The sequence below is a fragment of the Cebus imitator genome, unplaced genomic scaffold (assembly GCF_001604975.1).
Source record: "Cebus imitator isolate Cc_AM_T3 unplaced genomic scaffold, Cebus_imitator-1.0 Scaffold604, whole genome shotgun sequence".
Classification (NCBI taxonomy): Eukaryota; Metazoa; Chordata; class Mammalia; order Primates; family Cebidae; genus Cebus; species Cebus imitator.
This window is the reverse complement of record NW_016107919.1, coordinates 251,349-263,673: the sequence shown is the minus strand read 5'-3', so window position 1 is coordinate 263,673 and position 12,325 is coordinate 251,349. Positions and strand designations below refer to the sequence as shown.

The 12,325-nt window shown below is 39.0% G+C and overlaps 1 protein-coding gene across 1 annotated transcript in view; it reads right to left on the bottom strand.

The window, feature by feature from the left end:
- HEPH (hephaestin) overlaps positions 1–11,803 on the bottom strand; it is a 98,751-nt gene extending 86,948 nt beyond the window's left edge. The window contains 5 exon segments of the mRNA XM_037734327.1: positions 1,004–1,216; positions 2,210–2,454; positions 4,088–4,267; positions 11,604–11,675; positions 11,677–11,803. Coding sequence (XP_037590255.1) covers positions 1,004–1,216; positions 2,210–2,454; positions 4,088–4,267; positions 11,604–11,675; positions 11,677–11,747 — 781 coding nt within the window. The 5' untranslated portion in view covers positions 11,748–11,803.
- Positions 11,804–12,325: the final 522 nt, after the last annotated feature.

The window sequence follows — 12,325 nt, the reverse complement described above, 5'->3', positions numbered from 1 at the left end:
AAGAAGATATAGAAATGCCCAACAAACATATGAAAAAATGCTCAACATCACTAATGATTTGGGAAATGCAAATCAAAACCATAATGTGCTGTCACCTTACTCCTGCAAGAATGACCATAATCCAAAAATCAAAAAACAGTAGATGTTGGCTTGGATGTGGTGAACAGGGAAAACTTCTACACTGCTGGTGGGAATGTAAACTAGTATAGCCACATGGAAAACAGTGTGGAGCTTCCTTAATGAACTGAAAGTAGAACTACCATTTGTTCCAGCAATCCAGTTACTAGGCATCTACCCAGAGGAAAATAAGTCATTACACAAAAAAGATACCTGCACATGAATGTTTATAGCAGCACAATTCACAATTGCAAAATCGTGGAACCAACTCAAATACCCATCAATCAAGGAGTAAATGAAGAAACTGTGGTACATATATATAAGGGACTACAACTCAGCCATAAAAAGGAATGAATTAACAGCATTTGCAGCGACCTGGATGAGATTGGAGACTACTATCCTAAGTGAAGTAACTCAGGAATGGAAAACTAAACATTGTATATTCTCACTGATATATTGAAGCTAAGCTATGAGGATGCAAAAGCATAAGAATGATACAATGAACTTCCAAGATTTGGGGGAAAGGGTTGGGGGAGGCGAGGGATAAAAGTCCACAAATGGGGTGCAGTGTATAGTACTCTGGAGATGGATGCACCAAAATCTCACAAATCGCCACTAAAGAGCGTACTCATGTAATCAAATACCACCTGTACCACAACAACCCTGAAAAAAAAGTTGTTCCTAACCCATGAGAAAAAGAAAAAGAGTAATGAAATTGAAAAAAATAGTGGAAATTGAGTTTAACAGAAATTTTTCTTACTAATAAACAAGAGTGCTGAATTAACAATACTCAGGCTGCTGCCCAATATGTGGGTGGTTCAACCATACCACTGCTACCCCTAGATGTCTCAAACTGCACCTCATAGCTTATCTCTGGGACCTATACCTCTTTTACAGGTGATGAGAGGCCCAATCAGGCCAGTTGCAATGTCTCGTGGAGCATCTACATGAGAATGGTAGATCCAGGTGAGGCACGCTGGGTCAGCATCAGTGGGTGCATGGCCTTCTGGAATGGTCCAGTTGTAGATATGGCTGCCACCCGGAGGAACAGAGTCATCAGCTTTCAGTGGCCCAGAGGAACCATCTGGGTACAGGGAACCTAGAAATGAAATTGCACATGCCCAGGCCCAGAGTAAGCGAAGGACTATGGTAAATATACAAATTAAGAGACAGCTGACATGTAGAACCCTAGGTTCAGTCTTGTAAAATGTAGCATTCTAACATCCTGCACAGTGTTCCTCACAACCTAAGGAGAACACAGATTTAGGTAACATTTAACCTAAAAATCTAGTCCTCATATTAACAATGGGTGGAAAGGTTGTAGCCACTGGAAAAGTTCTGTGGCTAGGAAAAGCACAGCTTGGCCTGATCTGGTAATGCCCTAGCATAAAGCTGGTGGCATAGAAGCATGGAAGAAGACAGAATTCCCTCCCTTCAAACACTCACTTAAAAAAAAAGCAGGCAATCACAGAATTTCCGTCTACAATCAACTTAATGATTAGTTGGTTCACTTCTCCATTGTATGGAAGAGAAAACTGAGCTAAAGTAAGTTGTCCAGGATCATACAGGAATTTAGTGGCCCATCCAGACAGTCTTCTGACTTCCCTTTCTATTCCTCTCACTCACTGTTATCAGTACTATACATTACTGGGCCAGGAATAAGGGAGGTACAGATAAATAAGCTGAATTCCCCCTTAAGGAAATATAAAATGGAGCTTTCCGAAGACTGTGACACTAGAATAACCATCCATCACATTTATAGCATTCTCTTTTCTTTTCATAGAATATTCAAATATTCTACGGAGATGCCATTCAAATAGTTCCTTGTGTTAAATGGTAGACCATCTTCACATTTCTGAGAAGGAAGCTGAGACCCAGAGAGAGACAATGACTTGTCTAAGTCACACAGTATATGAATGGCAGAACTGATACCAGTGCCCAGACTTGTTTATTCTAAGAAGAGTATTTGCCACCTCCGGTAAATAAGGAAGAAAAAAAACAACCTTCACTCCCAACTCTTCTCCTTCAACTGACAGTAAAGGAAAAGTAATATTTGTTGGGCATAAGAGAAAAAAATGGTGGAATGGTTTACCTTCAGAGTCCTTCTCATAGAAAACACCATGGGGGTGGATGGTATAGGGACGAGTGGCAAAATTCTTCAGGTGGATAAGAATGACATCCCCTACTTCAGCCTTCAACACTGGCCCCAGGAAGCCCAACCAGGCAGGCTGGGCCACTTCATCTGTGTATGAGTCGTCCTTATATTCTTTATAAATGGTCTTTTTGTAGTTTCCCCCTATCCGGTTCTTGTCAGACTTTAAGAAGCTGGAAGCCACTCTGGGAAAGAAGAAAGAGAGTCATAATTTTGCCACAATCTTCAAGTCTTGAGAGGTTCCTTTTCCAGAGGAGACTGACCAAAAAGTGCCGATCTTTGTTTAGGACAAAGCAAGAGGAAATGGACTTGTACTGATCAAAACACGAAAGTTTTAGATTTAACTGTTAAAAATTTCAAATATCAGCATATGAAATTGTTATGGCAAACTCAGCATATGAAATTGCTGATATTTGACCACTTTAAACTCACATAAAAGGCAGTTTCACATAGTTTGACACAATACATAGTAACAAAGAGACAACCAACTGTGGACTAACTCTTTAAGTGATCGACTCCTCATCCATGTGCCTGACTTCACATCATCCTGATATATATGGGAGCTCTTAGCGCATAGTGGTTATAACCACAAGCTTTGGAGCCAAGCCACTTAGAATGATTGCTTACTCTGCCACTTCCAAATTAGTGGGATGTTGAACAAGTTACTTAATTTCTCTGTACACAATTTGCCCACCAGTAAAATGAAAATAATCATAGTTCCTAACTCAGTTTTCATTGGTGACTAAACAAAATTCAAATACACAAAGAGCTTAGGACAGTGCCTGGCAAATAGTAAAAACTCAATAAATGTGGACTATCACTTCAAAGTATTAGAGATGGAAGATAATGAATTTATTCCATCAAAAAAAAAAATACAAGGGTTCCATGACTCTGAAACTAGATGAATACTTTGTGCCAAAAAAGACAGAGTTGTTATTCGTACTATACTATAATTCTTCTCAGAGAGCTCAGAGATGTTACAGTCAACTTTGGAAAACTCCAAAGTTTAGGAGAGAAAAAACGAGTCGTGGTCACAAAAGTTTTTTTCATACATTCATTTATTTTTAACAGATATTTGTGGAGCACTTGCAAGTTTCTAAGATCAGGAAAGGTTAACCCTGTGGGATCTATGAGAGACAGGGTGGTGAGAAGAGTATTAGTTTACATTCACATTATCCACGTTCAAATCCTACCTTTTTCATTTACTAGCTATAGGACTTGGATAAGTCACTTATCCAAGATCTCCCTAAGCCTCAGTTTTCTCATCTATGAAATGACTACACACATACTTACCTTCTAGAGTTTCTATGAGAGTTGAGACAAAGTACGTAAATTGCTAGTGTGGTGTGTGTCATAGAGTATTACATAAGTGAGAGCTATTACCATTACTTCCTTGGTTCTAAGGCTTACTTTCTTTTTTCATATTTTCACATATCTGAAATAAATATACAGTAGTTTCACCAAACTATGGAAGCATAGTTCCCACATATACATCTTATAAACACGGTATATATTTCATTATTCTTTTATACAGTCTAACAGCTGTTATTAAGTAAGCATTGTGAGTATCAAAATTAGAATACAGCAAATACGGAATTCTCTTTAGGACTCTAAAAATGTTACAGCAAACTCCAGATTAAATGCTGGCTTCTGAGTCAACTACCCTTCTCAGGAAATCTGCCACTGAGTATTTACAGCTCAGAGAGATCAGGAGCTGATTGCTACCACACCCTGAAGAAGGGCCCTCAAGCGGCTACCTCGTGACCTCAAGGGCACTCCCGTAACTTCCCCTCAAATACCACGAGAGATTAAACCTACATGTCACTGTCCAGAGGTTGGTTCGTGATGACATTTTTTCCCTTGGGAGCATAGTTCCACTGCACATCCCGGATGCCCAGGTAGTAGACTCGAGTGGCTCCATCAGTCAGTTGAGGCCACAAGGATTGCATGAACAGCAGTGCCCAGAGGAGGTGGCCTGACTCCATGGCCCACATTACTCTGGGAAACAGGCAAATGAAAACTGTTGGTGTAGAAGAAAGAGAACAAAGGGGCTTTCTACATGTCCAGAAAACTGAAGAAGAGCCAGATTGAGTGACTGAGAAAGCAAAACCCAATTAGCCCAGTTTATTTAACTTACCTGATTCCTTTAAGTACAATAAGTGTTCAATGATTGGATTTTGAAGGGCATAGTTAAAAAGTCACCCTTGCTGCTTGCTAATCACGTATTACTACGTCCTTCAGAAGAGAGATCTGGATAGTTTTGTCAATGATGTAGCAGGAAGAATGTGCTCTGTCCCAAGAATCAGGAAACAGGCACCGGAAGCCCTATCGAGCCACTGACTCACTAATTCTCCATTTGCCTCTGTTTTCCCATAGGCAAAAGGGAACATTCACTGTTGTTGCCACTTCCTGTCCTCTATAAATTGTGTTTAACAACAAGTGAGAATTTACCAAAAATATTTACTAGAATATTGATAAAACCAAAATAGAAACAGTCATGAACATTAGAATGAATACATTGTATTTTATTCATAAAATGAAATTCACTATAGCAATAGTAATGAACAAACTACAACTACACACAACAATATGAATATCTATGACAAATGTAATGTTTCAGAAAAAATAGACACAAAATAGTACATATTGTATGAGTTCATTTAAATAAAGTAAAAAATCAGGCTAAAGTAATGTATGCTGGTAGAAGTAAGGATAATGTTTGCTTTGAAGTAGGATTCCATGACTGGAAAGGGAAGAGAAGGGGTTCTAAGTAATGCTCTGTTTCTTGAGCTACACGTTGGTTGTAAAAGTGTGTTCAGTTTGTGAAAATACAGTGAGCTTTAAACAGAATTTGTACACTTTATGTGTATTATACTTCAAAAGTTAACAATGGACCAAAAATAAATGACAGTATGCGAAGGAAGTATTTTGAACTTCTCAGAAGAAATACTGTCTGCTGATTCCCAAGGTTATTCATAAACTCATTTCATAGGACTAATCCTGAGTCAGAATCAGACCCAAGATTCTAACCTCTCATTTCAGTACATAAGTCAGGACGTTAGACGTCCTGGGACTGGAATGAAGCACTCATTGATACCATACAGTTACAGTCAAACACAGAAACACAGATAACATTATATAAATACACAAATTTGCACACACAGGTACATGTATTCTTACCTAAAAGCAGAGATGCACACACTTGCATTTACACATAAAACATAAAACCACTCTGTTACATAAAACCTTAGTCACCTTCAGAACAATGATAATAGTAATAAAGCTATATTTATTGTATGTGCACGCTGCACCTGTAACAAGTGTTTTACACAGATTAAATCATTTAATCCTCACAATCATTCTATGAAGAGACACCAGCATTAACCCCATATTACAATGGAGAAACTGCAGAACAGAGGTGTAAAGTAGTTTGCCCAAGGCCATCTAGATAAAAATTGGTAGAGTTGGGATTTGAGCCCAGGAAGTGAGGCTCCAGCATAACCACCATGCTATACTACTTTCCACAAAAATATACTTGCACACCACATGTATATACACAGAGAACATACTTATACCCATAGCAACAACCATATTTGTGAAAAAACACATACATCCTGAAACAAGTAATTACATGCAGTTGTAATCGCTTTACAAACAGACATAAATATTCATGTAGGCAGAGATACACCTAATAGATTGCATTAATGATAATGATGATAATGGCTACTATTCACTGAAAGATTACTACATAGTAGCACCATGTCTAGTGCCTTATATAAATTATTTCACTAAATCTTCAACCCAAGCACATGAAATAGGCATTGTTAATAAAAAACAGAGAATCAAAAATATGCACAGACTCACATATGGATAGAAAATCCCCAGATTTTTACCCTATTTAAGAAACAAACTTATAGATTTCCTCACGAACTCTCAGTCCTCTCCATATGCAGCAGTGACCCAAGTGTTAATCCATAGTTTTTACATCATATTTGGCAGAAAGCCCTTGATGTAAGAGAGGATCTGTTTTGGGGTCCTCTTTTCTAAAATCTAACTCTTCCACTGGCCAGCTGTGTAGCCTTGGGGATTACTTAACCATTCAGAATCTGTTTGCTCATCTGTAAAAAGGGTATAATAATATCAGCCCTGGAGAAATAAATCAGAAGGCTTACATGAAAGGGCCCAGGAATAATCAATGTTTGGAACATACTAGGCAGTAGTAACTACTGATTTCTTTCCTCTTCCTTCTCCCGCCTGGCTACAGTTTGTTAATTCATCTCTACAGTCTCTCATGCATCATACTTTCTATATTTCTACTCCAAGGGTTAATTTGAATACTAACTACTCCAAAGGCCACCTCTAGCCTCTTCATATCACTGTCCTCTGAAGGGCTACTTACTCTCTATAGCACCCAATTAGATTCAGTCAGACTCTACTATTGTAGCCTTTCCGTCTTATGACCTGCCTCATGAACTGTCTTCATTTCCCAGATGGGACTACAGATTCCTTGAGAGTGGATGTCATTTCCTAGAGGTCTCTGTGTATCTATTACAAGACATGGTGATGGAGGCCAAGTAGATGGGTCATCACAGCTTTGTTAAAGTGACATAAAGAAGCACACACATACATTTTGCCAACTGCTGGGTCTAGTTCAAGTTCTAATACTTGTTCAGGGTGAATTTAGGTAAGTTTCTTCATCTGTTTCCCCATCTATAAAATAATTTACTATATAAATACTATATACTTCTTACCTTTTGAGAGAGTCATAGACGTTTGATAATCGAGTGAAATAGACAAGTGCAGAACCACAAAAATGTGGTATATAATGAGCTCTCGAAGAGTCCTTACAGCTTTCACATATTGCCAATAGTCACACTCACTGATGAAACACAGGCATACTCACATACGCCTACAAATAGCTCTATATATGGTCATGCAAATAGTCATGCCTTGGAATTCTCAACAGGGAGAGAGTGTCCTTGGTTCGTTCCAAGTCTGAATGCAACAATGGACCTCTTCCAATCTTCTTTCTCAGAGATGTGTCAACAAAGCAGTTGTGCTTTAAACTCATTTACCTAGACAGAAAACTGTCCCAAGGAAGAACTCCACAACTGGTGAAACACATGATAAACTTGAAAATATTCCTGGGAAAGACTAGCACAAGCCTTCAGTGTACAGTGAGCAAGCATTCAATAGTAGTGACTTATGATCCAAAAGGCTTAGACAATAGAATTTGGTGAGTACGGGGAAATGCTACCTAACATATCCCTAGCCGTTTCCATTTTACAATGTGTTTTTAATATCTGCCATCTTACATAATTCTCAAGATCTTGAGAGATAAGGAATACTTATTCAATTTTGCATCCAGGGTAAAGGCTTTGGAATCATGTTACCTAAGTGAATCTTGGCTCCACTTTTCCTAGCTGTATGACTTAGGAAACTTCTTCATTTATCTCGCCACAGTGTCTTTATTTTTAAAGTGGTATTAATACTATTAACTACTTCATAGAGTTTTGTGGTGATTATATTAATTAATATATACTGAAGTACTTTAGGGGCACACATAAGTGATCCAAAGTTATTAGTGGCAAGGAAATAGTTTGGAAATGAAACTTGTCAGGGTCATACAGATTTTCCAATTTATGAATAGCAACAAATAGGTGCACACTCATAAATTCCCATATACAGTAACACATATTAAATACAAAGGAATATGTACATGGGTATGAAAATGCACACAGCCCAGGCTGAACTCTCTTCTTGGAAACAACATGGTATAACGTAAAGAACTAGAACTTTTGAGTCAGACTAACTTAGGTTTAAGTACTGTTTTACTCTGTATTTAAATAAGATAACCTTTAACAGCATCTGGGACTTAGTAGGCACCTGATGAGTAATTTTCTTCCTTCTAATTACTGATATCCTTTCTTTCCTCCTGAAATCTTAATTTGTCATTGTTATTCCTGCTGTTTAACTTGGTTTTATCATATACTACAAGAGCAGAAAAAATGAAAAACCCATAAAATCTTTTTATAACCACTTGAGTATTTCATGGTAAACTGAAAAGAGTTCAGGCACCAGAAAAAAAGTAAGTTCTAGCTCTGGATTCATCATTTATTGGTTATATGACCTTGAACAAGCCCCTAACTTGCTGAGCCTCAGTTTCCTCATGTCTTAAATGGGAATTGTCTCTACTTTGGGCCATTCATTAGTTTGTTATAAAGATCAAATAAGATGAAAGATATGTAAGCTTTTCACTTGAGCAAGGCTATTTTTTTTCTCAGCTAAGCCCACAGAGAAGAATCAGACTGATGAGGAAAAAGAATAGGAATGAATAAAAGGGTAAATCAAATAAGTAAGTTGAAAAAGAATCCCGGGAAAAAGTTAAAAAAATTAAATTAAAAAGGAAGGCATAAGGAAGAGCACTCAAAGGAAGAAAAAGAGAAGAAAATGTCTAGGGTATTTGGATAGCTTAGTTAAGATATACCGAAACCTTGTGCCAACCTGGAAAGAAGATCGGCCAATATAAAGTCAAGCCTCCCTTATCTTTACCTTACCTTCCTGTCACGCCAGTGTCACCTGGGTCTGATCCCTATCATCCATAACAATTTGCATTGCTGTGTTCCATAGAATTTGCAAACTGCTCTTTTAATGCGGCAGTGTTCTTTTCTCTTTCTCCATCTCCTTTTGTCAGTTATACTACTTTGGGCTAGGCAGGCTCAACCTCAACTAAGGATTACTCAACCGAATAAAGGAATGCCGAGCTATCTTTGGGATCCTGTCTCCAATCTCTCAGCAGCCTTCCTAATAAACCCTCCATCAAAATTGACTTTTTGGTCCTCCGTTTTCTTAACTCTATGATAGAAAACATACCAATTTGAAGTTTAAGACCTTGATTCAAATCCCATCTCTTGTCTGTGATAGCTAGGTGACCTTTAAATAAATTATTGTTTTACCTAAGCCTTAGTTATCTCATCCAAAAAATGGGATATTGTTTCACAGGATTGTCTTGAGTCAACAACAACAACAACAACAACAAAAAAAACATGGATATTTGAGTCCCTCCAAAAGGATTGCTTGTCATATAAAAGATGCTGAGTAATGAAAAATGGAATGTGTTGTAGATTCACACATTAATGAAACCTTTAGAAACCATCTTTTTCAACCACCCTTACGTGATATATAAAAAACTGAGACCAGAGAGGTCCAGGGATTTGGTCAAAGTCAGGCAGCCGGTTGTTAAAAAAGCCAGAATTGAACACATGATTTCTAAAAGATTTCTTCTATTTAGACACTAAGACTACTCAAATTCAGACGGTTAGCTTAGTTCAGCTATCATTTATTGGCTTACTCTGTGTCAATCTGGTCTTGAAACATGATTCCAAACATGGTTATTTTTAAGTATTTGACTTATCACTTATATAATCCTCAGATCCATCACCTCAATAAATTCCTCAACCTGTGAGACAGAAGATGAGCAAGCTGTTTCGACAGGAAAATGAACTATTCTCTATGGCTCTAGGATTGGCCCTGAAACAGTCAAGTCAGTGTGGACCTGGGTATTTTGGCGAGAGGAACAAAAGGAGCCTATTGTCTCCCTTAACTTTCCTGCAGACCAGCCAAACATCCTCCAACTTTCTGGCCACTGACTTTTTTCCAGTGGCCAGGACTCCTCTTAACTCAGTTAAATAAAGATTTTTGCACAGGAAGGCAGGTGAGGTAGAGTTTGAAAAGAGAAAAAAAAAAAGCTTACCTTTGATAGAGAAAACTACTCCATATTCATGTCAGCGGCCCATTAATGCTGCACCGCAGACCTCAGCCTGAGCCCGCCAGCTCTGTTCAGTCAGTATCTTGGTTACAGGGCCTTTTTCATAAATTAAGTCCAGGATTCCAATTTGGCAGGGATTACTGGGATGGGAGGATAAGGGAGGGGGAAGGGCTGGGTGCCCTCTTTTCCAGAAACAAAACTACTGGAATGTCCTTCTCCTCTGGGGCCTGGTTTGATATAAAACCCGGGATGGTTCTTTACCCGTATCCGGGTGTTTTACAAATCCTGGTTAGGATCTCAGGAGGAATTACAAGGGGGTGGGTTGTACTTCTGTTATCAGGACTTGCTAATTGGTTTTTGCTGAGACGAGGACACTGTCAGAGTGGCCAGGCAAAACTCATGGGTAGATTTCAACAGCTCCATTTAAAAAATGGGGTCGAAATGGAAAGAGCCTCCATCTCACCAGCTCCTTCCCTTCTTGGTCTGAAGCACAATTGTCAGCCCTGACTATTATTCTGATGTCATGGCTTCTTGGTAATAAGTAAAAATAAAACTGGCAATAAAACAAAGAGGTTTTTTTTTTCTACATGCTAAACCCTATGTTAAAGATTTTACGTGTATTCTCTTATTTAAGTCTTACAATTATCCTGTGAGATGGATACTCTAATTCTATTTTAAAACTGAGGAAAATTCAGCTCTGAGAGGGGAGATAGCTTGTTCAAGGTCACACATTAGGAAGCAAAAGAAAATATGTTTTACTGGGCCTGTCTAAACTTTTAACCATGAAACCACCACACACACTGAGCTGCTTAGGGGAGAAACACAGTCTTTTCCAGGGGGTAGAAGGAACTTTACAATTATTGAAAGCCTACTGCCTACTAGTCACTCACTGGTAGATATTTTTATATATACATTACCTTTGCCTCTGTCATTTCTAGCAGATCCTGGAGCGAAACCCTGATGCTACATTAACATTTTCCATCGGAGGAAACTGGATATAGCTAGACGGTAGCCTGGATTAACACAGATCAAGAGCCTAAAAACTAAGGCACAGAAGAATTGAAAATACTGAAAAGAAAAAAAAAGCGAAATGTTCCCCCAAAATTCAGGGTCAAACTGGAGTCTGGATTTGTTTAAAGTCAAAAGTCATTCCCATTCCTGGTGGAAAGAGAGAGCAGTGAAAAGTCACTGTCCTGAGTCAAGTGACCAAGGTTCTCACCCCACTTGCTCTAGCAGTAATCAGCTATGTGGATTTGGCCCAACCCCTTCTCTTCTCTGGGCCTTTTTCTATTTCTACAGTGAGTGTCTTAAACTAGATATGGACCCTCCTAGCCCTGTAAATTTACATATCTAGAATTCCATGAAGAAAGTACAGTCTAGATATTAAACATGGAAAATAAAGCAGCTTCAAAGACACAAAGTATAGGGAAAGAATGAGTGAGGAGCAATTTGTGGCAATAGATAGGAGAATACTATGCTTCTCTAAAAAGGACTGCGTCTACCCACCAGATCCAGGTATAGGAAGAGGACAGGTATGACGGAGGTTCCACCGCCTGATATTCTTACTTTGTTATGTGGAGATCTTGGCTAGGAGCAGATGCTGTTCTCCAGGCAGGCTGGGCACATTTTCCTCTTCTTAAAGTGTCTGGGACAGGTTCCAGGGAAGAGAACATTCAGAAGGCTGAGCTGGTAGGGCAAAGTCTGGGTCATAAACCACTAGAGGTCCTTAAATGTGCTCAGACACCTAGGCGCTGCCCCATGGAACGCAACACAGACCAAGGCTGGTGGAAGCACCAATAGGAAGGAGGGAGGAGCCACCAACCTCAGCTCCCTTAGAAATGCTCAGTGGTCAAGGGAAGCTTAGCCAAGCCATGGTAGCCCCTAGAATTAACTGCCTGGCACACATGTGAACCTTGAAGCAAGAAAAGGAAGGTGGAGACAAAACTCATTAAGCACAGATCCAAGTCCAAGCTCTAAGGCATTTATGACAGGGAGGGGAAGGGATAAGGCCTCTGCTATGACTCATGAAAGACAACAAGAACAGGTCGTAATAGACTTGAATCAACACAGTGAAGACCGCAGGAGGCCAGGTAGGCCAGGTTTCCATGCTTGTATTATTCATTCACCAATTTCACTGAGAGCATAAACAGTGCCTACCTCTCCTGCAAATCCAGGGTACATTTCTGGTTCCTTCCCCTGGAGGTCACTTGAAAAACATTTTAAAGTTAATATCTATAGACCAGATGTTGGCAAACCTTTTCTGTAACAGGCTAGTTACTAAATATTTT